The 16,547-nt window shown below is 38.5% G+C and overlaps 1 protein-coding gene across 1 annotated transcript in view; it reads right to left on the bottom strand.

Annotated features, from left to right (window-relative positions):
- The window catches only part of USH2A (usherin), a 584,211-nt gene that overhangs the window by 151,885 nt on the left and 415,779 nt on the right, over nucleotides 1-16,547 (bottom strand). The window contains exons 48-49 of the mRNA XM_070728574.1: nucleotides 11,305-11,417; nucleotides 4,301-4,499 (exon numbers count right to left, since the gene is read on the bottom strand). Coding sequence (XP_070584675.1) covers nucleotides 4,301-4,499; nucleotides 11,305-11,417 — 312 coding nt within the window. The remainder of the gene's footprint in view (nucleotides 1-4,300; nucleotides 4,500-11,304; nucleotides 11,418-16,547) is intronic.

Here is a 16,547-nt window from a genome sequence, read left to right as displayed (position 1 = left end):
CCAGACAGATGAGCTGTATTCGAGAATGGGTCTGGCATAGGTTTTGTAGGCTCTAGTCAGAAGTGTGAGATTGCCGGAGCAGAAGCTGCGTAGGATCAGGTTAACAACTCTGGAAGCCTTTTTGGCGATATTGTTGCAGTGGGCTTTAGCACTTAGGTCATTTGATATTAGTATTCCAAGTTCTGTTTACAGTATCCTCACAAGCCCAAAGCACCTGACTAATCACACAATCTGAATTCAGTATTTGCCAGAAATTCTGTCTCTGAGGGAGAGAGGACTAACTGGTGAAGAGGAAAGATATGTTGATATATCAATGAGAAAGACCCAGAGACTACCCTGGCTGAATTTGAGAGGGAGGATTTTTGAATGGGCAAACTCTGCAGAAGATATAGAAGAGATACAAACTGCTTCACCTTGCCGTCTAGTGCCATGATGAGGCAGCAGACTGCCTAAAAGAGGGGAAACCCTTATGATTTCAGCCAAAGCAGAGAATGGTTTATTATTGGTTCAATCTGTATGCCGCACAACTCCCCAAGGACTCTGGGCAGCTCACAACTAACAAAAACAATGCATACAATATAAATACTAAAATACCCAAAAAGAGAACGATTAAAAAAAACAATTTAAAACCCATAATAAAAACCATGCATATCCTTTATGGACGGAACTCATAAATAATGAAAATGTAAATAAAAATTTACTCCTTGATGGTAAAAAAAAAAAGTTTGAAGTGTGGGAGATATGCCTTCAACCTACAGCCAATGCAGAAGTAGAAACTGACAGAAATGTACAATGGTCTCCATTGTCACACAGCAGGAGTGAGCAGATAGCTGGGAGTAGAGATGGGTTCCTCCCAGTCCGGATCGATTTGCCCAAACCAGTAGCGACCTGCTGATGATGTCACAATAGCATCATGGAACTGGTTTGGTTGGTGCCAGTCAATGGGCGCCACCATATTTTTAAAGAAAAAATATTGGAATTTTAAATTTTCGTCTTCTGTGCATGCACAGAAGTCAGGTTTCCGGCACCGCACTTGTGTCACCATCTTGTTTTTGGCTTTAATTAAAAAAAATGCATTCTTGGCATTGACATGCACACACCCATGAGGCATAGCTACGCAACGCGGGAGGAAGTAAACTGGCAATGAGGTAAGTTAGAAACCACCTGACTGGTAGCTGCAGTGAGGGGAGAAACTAGAGAGGGATAAAGTTTGAATTTGGGCAGATGGAAACCAGCATTCCTCTGGTCAGACAGAAGTATTGTAAGCAAAAGCTGGAGGGAAAAACTGGCTAAAATCTTGTTGATGTGAAAGGAAGCTTACAATTTAAACCCCGGAACTGACATACATGTAGTGTTTGACTTGTGTGTTCTGTACTGGAGAGATCATCCATATTTTCTTGTCTCCAATAAAACCACTCATCTCTTAGTGCTCAGAATGCAAAGTTTCTACTGCTATTCACTTCCTCCTGAGCATGGGATTGGGTTTTTGGAAAACAGAAATTTTTAGCTATCCCTGGCTTATAACCAGTTTTTTACTGTGGCTTATTTTGTGGGTGTGGATTGATGGTCATGTAACTAGGTAGGAGTGGCTTGCCAGCCATGTGATCAGTTGGGAGTGGCTTGAATGATCATCATTGTTCAAGTGAACTGCTAAGTCCTCAACTTACAACCTCATCAGTGTCGCTCTCTGGGGTGACAATTTGCTTCGCGTTTCCCGCGCTTGCCTTCCTGGGTCGCCCCCTGTCTCAGGCTGGATAGCTAGGTGAACGGGTGCCAATTAGCTGTTGAGAAAAGAGGGGGGAGGAAATGGGCCCCCTGCAACAGCTGTTGGTGCTGGTCTCCCTGCCGCTTTCCAAGGAGGAGGAGGATGGGAGGGGGTAGTGGTCAGCTAGAGCTGGACATACAGCTTCATTTTTGCGGGTAGAACTGCATTCCACCCCGTCCTGCCTGCTGCCTACCCCTGCTTATAATCTGAATGATTTGAGTATCATTGTATGACTGTCTGCACTGAAGTCTCAAAATGGCATCAGTCAGGCCAGCTTCAGGGTTGAACAAGGCATTTTACTATTGTCTTCATGCCTTAGAAATCGCAGTGTTATTATATTTTCTGTCCCCTATATTCTTCTCTTTCAATGACACTGTTTATTAATGTACCTTTCAAGTTAATTTAAAAATAAGCTTATTTAACTTGGAAATAATTGTTTTACTTCATTTCATGGGATCCTCTAAAGCTACAATTTTTTAAAAAATAAAATAAACCAACCTTACACTACCATTAAAGCAGTATTAAATATTAAGTAAATAATTTCTAAGAATACAAAATATATCACTGAGTACAGTTGAGTTGGACAGATCAGTATGTTACCTTTGTTGCAAACAAGGTTGGAAGATGACTAACTAAACATAACCAATTATGTAAAATAATTTTATAAAATGGTTTCTGATTTGTAAGCATAATCCTGCATGCATTAATAACATAATATCAGACAACAAGGAATTGAATATTTGGTGAAGGAAATCATTAACCTGTGTCATATGCTGTGGTTATACCTGACAGCTCCAACAGTGGTTTTAACTGTCTACCGTCCACCTGCACAATTTTTTCGAACTCTAAGTATTATAGATAGAAAATATTGCCTTGAATCAGTGTATTATTCCCTTTTTGACTGGGGAAGCATTTTTAGTTCAGCTTTAGGAAATGTGTATGCAGAAGCTCATATAGAAGTGGATGATCCTTTAGCTATATATCCTTGTTATACAGGTAGCCCTTAACTTATGATCACAATTGAGCCCAAAGTTTCTGTCGCTAAGTGAAACTTTTGCTAAGAGAGCTTTGTCTCATTTTACAATTTTTCTTGCTAAGTGAATCATTGCAGTTACTACATTGAGTACATAGTAATTAAGTGAATCTGGCTTTCCTTTTGACTTTGCTTTTAAGAAGGTCACAAGAATCCTGGGACACTGCAACCATCATAAGCAACTGCATTTTGAGCACATGGCCCAGGCGGATGCTGCAATTGTCATATGGAAAATGGCCATAAGCAGTCTTGGGTTGCTACCCAGTATGCGCCACATTGTGGTCCGGTAGCAAAAAATGGAGCTGCACATACAGCTCCATGTCGCCGCCCAGCAAGATTTTGCTTCTGTGCATGTGCGGGAAGCAAACCCTCATGATGCACACATGTGAGATTTTGGCAATTTTTTGCTTCTGCATACTTAATCCTCCATGGAAAGATTGAAGGCAAACAAGATCCAGTTAGAAGAAGAACATCATGCCTTCAAAAAATAAGGGACTGGTTTTGACAAAAGTCAACAACACTTTTTCATGTAGCTGTTGATAAAAATAGGATCAGCAACATGATTGCCAATGTCCAATGGAGGAGGAGGAGGAGGTGGAGAAGAAGGAGGAGGAGGAGGTGGTGGTGGTGGAGGAGAAGAAGGAGAAGAAGGAGGAGGAGGAGGAGGTGGTGGTGGAGGAGGAGGAGGAGAAGAAGGAGGAGGAGGAGGTGGTGGAGGAGAAGATGGAGAAGAAGGAGGAGGAGGAGGTGGTGGAGGAGGAGGTGGAGAAGGAGGAGTGGTGGTGGAGGAGGAGGAGGTGGAGAAGAAGGAGGAGAAGGAGGTGGTGGTGGAGGAGGAGGAGGTGGAGAAGAAGGAGGAGGTGGTGGTGGTGGTGGAGGAGAAGATGGAGAAGAAGGAGGAGGAGGAGGTGGTGGTGGTGTAGGAGGAGGTGGAGAAGAAGGAGGAGGAGGAGGTGGTGGTGGAGGAGGAGGAGGAGAAGAAGGAGGAGGAGGAGGTGGTGGTGGTGTAGGAGGAGGTGGAGAAGAAGGAGGAGGAGGAGGTGGTGGTGGAGGAGGAGGAGGAGAAGAAGGAGGAGGAGGAGGTGGTGGTGGTGGAGGAGAAGATGGAGAAGAAGGAGGAGGAGGAGGTGGTGGTGGTGGAGGAGGAGGTGGAGAAGAAGGAGGAGGTGGTGGTGGTGGAGGAGGAGGAGGAGGTGGAGAAGAAGGAGGAGAAGGAGGTGGTGGTGGAGGAGGAGGAGGTGGAGAAGAAGGGGGAGGTGGTGGTGGTGGAGAAGATGGAGAAGAAGGAGGAGGAGGAGGTGGTGGTGGTGTAGGAGGAGGTGGAGAAGAAGAAGGAGGAGGTGGTGGTGGTGGAGGAGGAGGTGGAGAAGAAGGAAGAGGAGGAGGTGGTGGTGGAGGAGGAGGTAGAGAAGAAGGAGGAGGAGGTGGTGGAGGAGGAGGGAGAAGAAGGAGGAGGAGGAGGAGGAGGTGGTGGTTAAAACCAGCATATTACATGCTGTTACCTTAAACTGGGGATTACAGCATCGTCTTCCCTGTATGTTTTCATGAATGTTGCATTCCAAGGGCAGGCAAGTTCCTTCACTTTGATGTTTTGACAATTGCTTTGCCTCAGGGCAGGGATGTTGGGCTTTACGCAATAGTTCATATCCTAAAATAATGCCATTTGCTTGTCCTGGTGATGTCCAGTTAATCTGAAGTGATCTGAAGCAGCAAAACAATTAACACACAATTCAATTAATACCAGAGGTAATTTACTTCAGCTCCTGCTAAGACTCAAATCCTTACAAGTGTCCTTTTGAACTTTGCTGCAATGAGAAGGAGCTTTACCTGGGTCTAGATTTTTTTAAAAGGGGGCTCTTCTGCTGAAGGATCATTATAGAACACTTAAATTATGATTCATTCTTTGGCAGAAAGGTAGTGTTGAAGGCTCTGATATATAATTGACCCTGACATAAATAGAAAACAAGTGTGAAATTTTAGTTTAAAATAGAATCACAGCCTCACTTTAATATCTCTTCTCTCTTGCTTTCAGATTCTACAAACAACAATTTTTACATTAACAAATTAAGCATAATGTAACACATTATAGATATACTTGACAGAAACAAAACATTGCATTCCCTGAAAAACTCTTGTTGGCTGTGCAAGATATAGCTGCACTGATAGATATTCTGTTGACTGTTTTGAAAAAAAAAAGGTGGCCTGTAGAACCCTATCAAATCCTGTTCCTGTTAACAGCGGTGTACCCCAGGGCAGCACACTAGGACCAATATGATTGCCAACTCTTCATACTCTATATAAATGACCTTTGCGATCACATTACAAACCACTGCATTCTCTTCGCCGATGATGTAAAACTCTCCAACACCACTGATTACACTGCTACCCTCCAAAAAGACCTTGACTTTGTGACAGAATGGTCAACATCTGGCAACTCCAAATCTCAACCCACAAATGCTCTGTCCTACACATTGGCAAAAAGAATCAGAACACCAAATACAAGCTGAATAGACAAGACCTTGTAGACAACCCTCACTCTGCAAAAGACCTTGGAATACTCATATCAAATGACCTAAGTGCCAAATCCCACTGCAACAACATTGCTAAAAAGGCTTCAAGAGTTGATAAGTTATCTAGACCAGAGAAAAATCATGATAAATAGTAGCTGATGAATAGGCTTGTAGTCACATTCAACCCAATTAAATTTAGCTGTATTTAAAAATTAATAGATAATAGCCAAAATATTTCCAAAGATGCAAAATGGCTCTGGGTTACCATACCTTGAGGTTTAGCAACAATTTAAATATTCAGCACAGTATGTTCATTTTGGTGATACCTATTTTTAATTGCCAAATAAATTTATCATGGAATTTTTAAAAAGTAAAAGTTGGACCAAATTCTAGGACTTGGGATTAGATTTGGAAAGGCCCAGGAATTTAAAGTAAGTAGCACAAATTACAGCAGATTGGAAATTATTTTATATATTGTCATTGATATACTTGTGTATTCTTTTTCTTTAAAAAAACCAATTCTTTATTTTACCTATTTGTAATTCCTCAACAAATACTTTCTTCCTCTTATTTGTATTTCCTCCCTTTTCTTTACCGAATTTCTCTCAGCTTGGGAGAGAATAACTCAGTTGGGAAAGAGTCACAAACGGAGCTGTTCAAAACACAAATTTATGGAAGACATGGACTCTTATTGCTTATCAGTGTCATTTAAATGTTCTGAAATATAAGTGCTGGATTTCAAGATTCATTGTAAAGATCTGAATATTCATCTGGTTCTGTGCCTTAAAAATATGCATTAAATATATTCCTCAAAAGATGCCTGAGTAGAAATATAAATAATTAAATAGTTCCTGCCTTATAATATCATACTGCAGATATTTCATGGGAGAACGGCATATAATGTTAAAGATACAGAATGCAGTTAACCTCTGAATTTACTCTAAAAACAAGTAAAGCCACAAATTGAACTGAGCCACCACACAAGGGAAAGAAGGCTTAAATCTTTTTATTTGCAGATGCTTTGTTAAAGAAAACTCCTCCTCACTCTTCTCCTTCATTTTCTTAAATCATTTTTGTTGCCAGTAACAGGGGAAAAAGGTGATTTTAGAAGTGAAGAAGCTGAAGTAAAAAAGGTTAAAATTCCCTCCCCTTGTACATACCTTGAATGCCCTTTGGATAAAAATACTGAATGGAAATGGAAACAAGAACAACAATAATAGGATCTCATGCAATTACTCAAGGTCAGCTTTCTACCTAATTTGCTTCAGATATTTGGCACTATAATTGGCAGAATTCCCATCCAGAATAGGAATGGAGCTTTAGGATAAATATTAAAAACAAGAGAATCCTACAACCTTGTGACTAGAAGACTAAGAAATGGAGCTGTCCACAATAAGTTTGTTAAAGGCTGTTTTCAACATTACAATGTGAACATTGATGAGCTAAAGATGACTTTTTAAAAGTTCCATTTGATTATTTAAGATTTAAGTAAGTCCTTATAGCTTCTTTGCTGTGGGGGAAACTTAACATTCCCTAACTTTGCATGGATCATTTTAGAAAGTACATATTACCTGTCAGAATTCTTTGTGACACTGTAAATTAGCATTCATTTAAAGCTAGAGACTTTTGTTCAGAAACAGCAGCTGACATAATAAAAATGGCATCTTATAGAATAAAAATAACACAGTGAACTATTTCACTAGCTTGAGGTATAAACAGAGAAACACCTAGCAATGACAATCTGTAGTGGAAGAATTGATGTCAACTGTGAAGGGATAACTTCACAGGTTACTTGTAGAGTCACTATTATTATTCTGAAGTCTTCATCTGACACTGAATTAATGCCACAGTCTGCAGAAGTCTGTTTTATATTCACTGCATATTCAACTCAAAGGAAAAAAATACCCCTTACATATCAATGATTTACTGACAAACATATAAAAAGAAAGAACAAAAGATTGAAAGACAAAAAAGAAAGGAACAAAGAAAGGGATACTAAATGTTAAAAATGAATCTACAGTTTGAAATACCATCTCAATGTGTATTATTTTGCAACTAAATAAGCCAGTGGTAAATGAAAAGTATTTTGTATCATGTTCTTTGACATTTTGCGCAGCATACTGATTTTGTTAAAGTGTTTTTGCACAAGACAGAATTAAGATGAAATGTCAAACTCACATATATTGGACAAATGAATAGGAGAGTAAATGCACATGTTGCAGATCATAAAAACGCATTAAGAAAAGAAGAAAAAACTTCCTCCCTTTTCCAACACTTCAAAACTACAGGACATGAAATTGATTTTGACAGAACTAAATTAATTTCCAAAACTAGTACTACAACAAAAGAATAATCATGGAAGCCATTGAGATAGAAAAACACCCCCACAATATGAATAAACATGATACCTCCCGCCTACCAGATATTTGGAAACCAACCCTCATTAACAAACGTATCGCAGCCATACAAACTGAAACTAGACCCAGAACAATACAGGACATTACCATCAATCACCTCCACCAGACTCAAACCCACACCTACCCTATAGACCAAATACAACCACCACCCAGAAGCCAAACTACAGCAGTACCCCCAACTGTTGCAGCTCCCTCTGACATCCACACAAAGAAAACTGACAAACATCATAAACACATGACCAGACCACAAACTCGCAGCCAAAGCAAAATTGTTACACCCCAGACCCACATTACAAAACAGCTAAGTAGTCTGCCAGCTCCAACTACTCATGATATCACTACTCAAGATATTTTTATCTATCTATCTATCTATCTATCTATCTATCTATCTATCTATCTATCTATCTATCTTACTATCTATCTATCTATCTATCTATCTATCTATCTATCTATCTATCTATCTATCTATCTATCTATCTATCTATCTAGTCCAATGCACAATAATACACAATGAAGGTTGTAGAGGTTATACTCGAATAAAATATGTTAGAGAAAGAATAGAAGTGAAAATTTAGGAATAGAATATATCAATTAGAGAATAGAAGGATATTATGAGAGTAGTATAAGATGAATAGAATAGAAGAATAGTAGATACGATATATGAGATATAGGAGAGACAATAGGACAGGGGACGGGAGGCATGCTAGTGGACTTATGCACGCCCCTTATTGACCTCTTAGGAATCTGGAGAGGTCAACTGTGGACAGCCTAAGGGTAAAATGTTGGGGGTTAGGGGAAGATACTACAGAGTCCGGTAATGAGTTCCATGCTTTGACAACTCGATTACTAAAGTCATATTTTTTACAGTCCAATTTGGAGCGGTTAATATTAAGCTTGTATCTGTTGTGTGCTCTTGTGTTGTTGTGGTTGAAGCTGAAGTAGTCATTGACAGGCAGGACATTGCAGCATATGATCTTGTGGGCAATACTTAGATCATGTTTAAGGCGTCATAGTTGTAAGCTTTCTAGACCCAGGCTAGTGAGTCTAGTTTTGTAGGGTATTCTGTTTCAGAGATCTATCAGAAGATCTATTTCTGTTGTAACAGATCTGATATGCAATCTGGCAGGACTACATAAAGTTTAGGGAGTGCAATTATTACAATATTCCCCTAAAGTGGCAAAGCTTTTTTCGATCCCAAATAAAATTTGATCTGTTATAGAATTGTCTAAAAAGCCAGGTCAATTTGTTGAAGAACTGCTACAAAAATTTGTGAAATATGCATTGCGCTGCTTATAGGAGTCTTCTAGAAACCAAATAATCTCTTCATTGGCAGATACTGTTTACAGTATCTTCCTGTTTATTCAATCCGCTATTTTCTTCTTGAATTTGTTTCCTTAATAGAGGACGAAGTTGAAAATTCATATGCATGCCACTACTTGCTGAAACTGTCAACTACGGTGACTGTCACATTTCAATCACAGTTAAAACTAGCCAGCCAGCTAGCTAATTTTTTTTTTACAGCACAAGGCCTTACATTCTTGAGGACCAGAATTAATGAATTAACTATTGATTAAATTCCACTCTAGCAAATCCAGCATAGAAAATAAATGAACTACCTGGGGCACATGTAGGCCACAGTCAGACATGTCCAAGCAATCGATCAGTAGTTAGTATTCTCTTAGGGCCTGAGAACAGTTGGTGATAATATGACAAGTAAGTGGAAGCAATGAAAAAAGGCTGAATAGATGATCAAACAGGAAGGGATTTCTGACTGGTTTATATTTGTGTGTTTTGATATCTTAGCTAGTATATCATCTCAAAGACTTGCATAAGTACGTGTGTGTGTGTTTATTATAATTGCAATCTTTGCAATTTTATTTTTTAAGAACAATTGCAAAAACTGTAATAAAACAAAGACTAACTGAAGTTTCTTCAGAAGATTTTTGGGCTAAATATATCCTATAGGCATGTTTCCATAGATTTAGATGTTAAAATGATGTTATTTAAAAATAATACATTTCCTTTTTCTTGAAGAAGTAGATCAAGTGCCAGCTTCTGCCAGTAGTGTAATAAAACATTATTAACAATAATATACATGCAGGAGACATGTATTATTGTTGCCATAATTTTGATACATCCTTGGCAATGGCTGTATAATCTCTATTGGAAATGTTGGCACTCACGGATCCTTTTAGGAAAAGAATGATTACATTTGTCAGAATGAAAAACAGACTCCCATAATAATGGAAGACAAAATATAGAACCTTATCTTCTACGGTATGTGCAATTAGATAAACAACTTAATATATTTTACACTTACTGCCTTTTTAATGTTGTAAATTATTATTCTAATTAGGCTAATATAGTGGGAGTAACCACAAAAGCCCATTTGAAAAAGAAAATAATGGCGACTTGGATACATAACTGATGAGTCCTCTGACTCAATATTTGCAGCAAAGTCAGAGAAGCCGCTTCATGATAGAATTAATTCAATAAGAATTTGACACAGGACTGATTCACATGTTTGTCAGGCCTTCACTATAAATATGGCTTTGGGAATCCTTCCTATATTCACCAGTAATGCTTGTAAGACTTCTCTTTTTCTTCTAGTATCTCCAGGCTGACAAAATCATGGCTATCTTGCCAAACTAAACACTATGTGAGATTTGAGACATTTGCTGTATAACATAGAGACACAGAAGAATGATAATGCATATATGTAGCATTACATATATGCAGCTTCATGATGAGTTTCTTTACAGAAAGTTTCTTCACCAGAAAATAATTTGATACTAGAAGAGATTGTTTTTTCCCCCTCTTCCCAAGAGGATACAAATGATATATATTTCGTTATTTGTTTATTGTTGTTATTGTTCATTGTATTTATTTATTTATTTAATTATTTTATTACTATTTTTTCTTGTTTTTTTGTTGTTTTGGTTTGTATTTCTCTTTTTCTTTCTTTTTTGTATTTTGTAAATGTGTAAATGTATATATGTCTTTGGTTATGTTTTTAAAACAATTCAATAAAAAACTATTTATATAGGAATTTTTTAAAAAAAAACAAAACAAAACGAGTTTCTTTACAGGGAGAAATGAAGTACCAAAAAATAACTGCCACGTATTGGATTAAAACAAAGTCTAGTGTGAAAGACAAGATATAAAATAGGCAGGCAGACAGACAAATATACACATAGACCATCCACTGTTGACTATCCCAATTCCTAAGATGTCAGTAAGGGGTGTGCATAAGTACACCAGTGTGCCTTCCGTTCCCTGTCCTAATGTTTCTCTCTTACTCATGTATATAAACATTGTTATATCTTTGTATAACAATACGTACTTGATAAATAAATGAATGAATGAATGAATAAATAAATAAAAATAAAACACATTGTAATCATCCTTCTTAGATTCACATGGAAATAAGCATTTATCTTATAGCCCAATTTAGCACACCACTGATTCTTCTGGTTTAAGGTAGAAAATAAGAATAGAATAGAATAGAATTTTATTGGCCAAGTGTGATTGGACACACAAGGAATTTGTCTTGGTGCATATGCAAGTACATTTTAATACCTTGAACCAAGGACATAGATCCATGGTGGCAATACATCTTTAGGCACATCTTCTGCAGTTCTAATTTTGGTTCCATTACTTCGCACACAAACATTCCTTCTGCAGGATTCAACCTAGAATGGCAAGAATTAAAATGGGTACTTTTCCTCGTTCAAAATTTGAAATCAAAATAGTAGCAAAGTTAAATTTAATATAATGGTAAGAAGGAAAATCATTTCGAACGGGGAGCACAAAAGCAAAATCATGCATTTTTACTTTGATAATATCACAGCATTTTTATAACATCTGTTCATGTAATGGCATTAATGCATATATTAAAGACAACAGTATTGTCCAAAATCAATAAAATCAGAAAAATGAACAAAACGTGTAAATTTTAAAAAAAATCAGCAATGGTTAACCTTTGGAATTATAGGAACATCCCAGAATAAATACTTTTTCAAAATTCCCTACACAAACACTTCACAGGAAAAGACTGTTCCAACTGATCCCCCCCCAATGAACTATTTTAAGGAATACCTACCTTTAAATTAGCACTTCAGAAAGTGCCAGTGAACTGTAATTTAATCAGTTGGGCATTTCCCTAGTAGCAAAATGAAACAGGCTTACATAAAACCAAGTACCAGCTAACCATGAGTAGAGCTCTTTACTGCTTTATAAATGAGCAAGTTCCAATACTTATTCAATTAACACGGACTTCAATACAAGGCATCAAGAAAATCACAATATTCAAATTTAGATCAAGCGGTATTCTCTCTGCAGTAGTTTGACACTGATAACCAAAGACATCTAATGCCAGTCAGGATATTGAGCTATATTAGGGAAACAATTTCAGTGCAAAACAGTATCTAGGCAAAATAATGCATGTCGTTTAAATTTATTTGTATTTAAACTTCATTGAAATAGTATAGGATTTATTTATTTAAGTTATTCCATGATTAAGCTAGTATTTATAACAGAATGATAGATCGAGCCATAGGACTGTCTAGAAACCCTTTAAATTGTTATAATCTACCCTAACTGTATTGAGAATGATCCAAATGTTTGTCATTGCTTCACATACATGGAGGATTTCCATTCTTTTCAACAAGGGTATTTAACCTCCTCTCAGGTTTGTCTTTTGCAAACATGGTGCATTATCAACCCACCCAAGATGAGGATAACTGTGTGTTTTTCAATATGAGTTACAAAAATAGTAATAATAGACTTATTGTTTGGGATAGGGACACCCAGAATGTTGCCACTTCACCTTTGTAAGTCTATCAGCTTTCTTTCCTCTCCTGTCCCAAAATAGAAATAATGAACCTTTGTAGCAACATATTAATGTTTGATGAACTCTGAAGATCAAAGTCAAAATATGACTTCCTGAGTTTTTAGTGCTTTAAATAGATCCAAAGAAAGACTAATAATGTCACCTTGGTTTCAACAATAACAAAAAAGGTCATTCAATATCCCCTGGATACACATGACATAAAAAAGCAAGATAAATACCCATTTGCTTATATAACTTAAGAAAGCTGAAGATTTGATAGGAAATGTAATATGAAAGGCCAAAAAAAATGGAGATGGAGCAAATGAACAATTAAATCTTTGAATTTTACCTGATATTTCAGTGCTACAGACATTGGCACAAATCCTGAAATTTGAGAAGCTTTAAAAAAAAAACCTAGCCGATTAATATGTAAGACATCAATAATAAATCCTCAGGTCTAAAAACTATTAAAAGTTCTTGAAATTTATACTACGGCAGGAGAAAGACAAATATGTGTCCATATGGAAACTGGAAAGTTATATGTATATTCATAGAGAGTGGGGGTTTTTTTGTTTTTTGTTTACTAAAAGGGGCTGGAATGTGGAAATCTGTTATAGTGTGCCTTTGTGTGACATTTATTTATTGCACGTTGCAAATGGATGCAAATCGTAGGACAAAGTATACATGATTACTGTTATGGGGTGCCCATACATCATTCAAAGAAAGCCGGTATCTGAGTGAGACAAAATAAAATAGGAAAATTGCAATTAAAGCAGCATTTTGAACAAATGAAATCAAACTCATTATAGAAATGTATTTGTATGCCTTTTCTTCACAAATATTCATAAAACCTGTACATTTCGGAGGAAGCCTAAAGAGAAGGAGAAAAAACCCCCAAAGGGTTTAAATATTAATTGTATTTTTAAAAGACTGGGATTTCTTGGCTAAGATCATCCCATTCCGGAGAGGAAGGGGAGGTAGGGGAACATGATAAAAGGCTACCAATGCAATATCATTATTTCTGGTAGCTCATGTTTTATGCATGGATGATGTTTCTAAAACAATTGCTATTTTGTTTTAATCAGTAGGAGTTGGATCTCTGTAATATATATAAGTTCAGTATCACAGGAGGAAATTTAACCCTGGTAATTTTAAAAGAGGGGATATATATATGTGCAAGCACCCATGTATATGTATTTACATAGTCCTTCTAATGAATACAATAGAATGGAATGGAATGGAATAGAGTAGAGTAGAGTAGAGTAGAGTAGAGTAGAGTAGAGTAGAGTAGAGTAGAATAGAATAGAATAGAATAGAATAGAATTCTTTATTGGCCAAGTGTTATTGGACACATAAGGAATTTGTCTTTGGTTCACATGTTCTCAGTGTACATAAAAGAAAAGATACATTGGACAAGAGATACAACTCTTAATGGTTGTCATAGGGGTCAAATAAGCAATGAAGAAACAATATTAATAGAAATCGTAAGCAATGATGGCCTGCTATGGGAATGGTAAGGTGCTACATTCCGGTAGCCCTTTTCGGGATGCGCACACAGCTGCTCATCTCTGACGCATGCACGCATGTGCACGTATGAGATTTGGCTTCTGCACATGCACAACTAATGAAATCTTGCATGAAGATGCTCACGTGAGTGAGATTTTGGCGATTTTTGGCAATTTTTTTTTGCTTCTGCGCAAAAATACCAGTGAAAATCGCCAAAATTCTCACTTGTGTGCAAGTCCTCGGTGAGATTTCTCTTGCTGCGCATGCACAGAACCCGAATCTCATGCCGACAGCAGGTAGTGCCTAAGACGGAAGTCTTTTGCTGATCGTATGGATACAAGCAACAAGTTACAGTCATACAATGGGCGGAGATGGGTGATAGGAACGATGAGAAGATTAATAGTAATGGAAATGCAGCCTTAGTGAAAGGTTTGACAGTGGTGAGGGAATTATTGGATCAGCAGAGAAAAAATAGTTCTTGTGTCTAGTTGTCTTGCTGTGCAGTGTTCTATAGCAGCGTTTCCCAACCGGTGTGCCGCGGCACAGTAGTGTGCCGCGATACACGGTCAGGTGTGCCGCAGGAAGCTCCAGGTGGGCGGGGCACTGCCAGTGCCGGACCGCCAGTGCCTCCGACCTGGAGCTTCCACTCGCAGCCCGATGCAGCTGTTTCCGGCTGGGCCCCAAAGAAGGAAGGCGGGAAAAAGGAGGCAGGGGCGGGGAGGTCCGGCAGTAGGAGTAAAGGGAGCCGCGGCCGCCCCTGCCTCCCCACGGTGCCTCTGGCCAAACGCGCCCCTGGCTTCTCTGCCCTGCCCCATTGCCCGCCCGATCCACCCACTCTCCTCCTCCTCCGCCGCCGCCTCCTGTCTTGGGGCGTGATCCGCCCCCTCTCCTTCGCTGCCAGAGAGAGAATGGAAGGCGCCATTGTCTTCGCCTCCGCCCGCCGGCTCCCCTCGCCCTTCCAGACGTCCCCAGCGCCCGGCCACGCGCCGCCTCCCGTTAGCCCAGCCGACCTTTCCCTGCTGCCATTTTCTCTTCGTGGTGCAAAGCCACACAGTCCCGGACTCCCGGATTGCTCGCTTCTCCGGTCAGCAAAGCCATCTGCCCAGGAAAGCGCCACGCCGCGCTTGCTTGCAGGAAAAGCGAGCGATCCGGGAGTCCGGGACTGTGTGGCTTTGCGCCATGAAGAGAAAACGGCAGCAGGGAAAGGTCAGCCGGGCTAACGGGAGGCGGCGCGTGGCCGGGCGCTGGGAACGTCTGGGAGGGCGAGGAGGCTGATGGCTGCTGTTGCCTCTTAGCTGCAGAGCCGGCGGGCGGAGGCGAAGACAACGGCGCCCTCCATTTTCTCTCCAGCTCTCTCTCTCTCTCTTTCTTTTTCTCTCTGTTGCCGGCATGGTGAACGAGAGAGAAAGAGAGAGAGAGAAAAAGGAGGGGAGAGAGAATGAGAGAGAAAGAAAGCAAGAGAAAGAGAGGGAAAGAAAGCAAGAGAGAGAAAGAGAGGGGGGAAGGAGGGAGAGGGAAAGACATGGAGGGAGAGAAGGAGGGAGAGAGAAAGAGCAAAAAAGAGGAAGAAAGAAAGAGGGATGGAGAGAGAGAAAGAAGGGAAGGAAGAGAGAGAAAGAGGGAGGGAGAAATAGAGTGAAATGGAGGAAGATATTTTTTTTTTGTCCAAACTTTTCTTTAGCCCTGCCCCCCGCCCCCCCTTCAGTGTTCCCCAGAATTTTGAAAATATTAATAATGTGCCGCGGCTCAAAAAAGGTTGGGAAACACTGTTCTATACTGTCGTTTTGAGGGTAGGTTTTGAAACTATTTATGTTCAGGATACAAGGGGTCAGTAAATATTTTATATATAATATTTTATATATAATAATGTATATATATTTACACGCTGTTGCTAATATATCATTTGGTGCCTTTATCAATATACCTTTGATGGCACATGTATCTATTAAACTTTCATTAGTGGATTTTTTTCTAATAAATTAGAAAAATAGAATATTGATCTCTGATTGCATTCTCCTTTCTGATTCAAGAAATAGAAATTAACGAAATTGCAATACAAATAAAACAAAATTGTCCCATATTCATATAGTTTGAAGCATTAATGTATTTGCTATATTCATAATACATGTTAATTTTTTAACATTAAACTGTTTGGTTTTAACTTTTAGTAGCATTTTCTATTTATTTTCTGAATGTAAGAGATTGTTAAAGATACCTCTTCCCATATATATATATGTATATATTTAAGGTTTACTACATTAAAGATACCTCATCCCATTTATAATTACATATATATTTAAGCTTTGCTACATTAATATGTTTTATTAATTATTCCATGAATTATCTAAGTTTCATATATCACAAACAATATACAAACATATGCCATTTACATCACTGTAGTCAAAATGATATATAGATTGTGTAAATATATTGTGTAAATATATGCATTGACAGAAATCAAAGAGGGCTGTAAAAGTATTAACAG

Source organism: Erythrolamprus reginae, chromosome 1 (assembly GCF_031021105.1).
Source record: "Erythrolamprus reginae isolate rEryReg1 chromosome 1, rEryReg1.hap1, whole genome shotgun sequence".
Taxonomy (NCBI): domain Eukaryota; kingdom Metazoa; phylum Chordata; class Lepidosauria; order Squamata; family Dipsadidae; genus Erythrolamprus; species Erythrolamprus reginae.
Note: the sequence above shows the minus strand (reverse complement) of the source record. Positions and strands in the feature narration are given on the sequence as shown.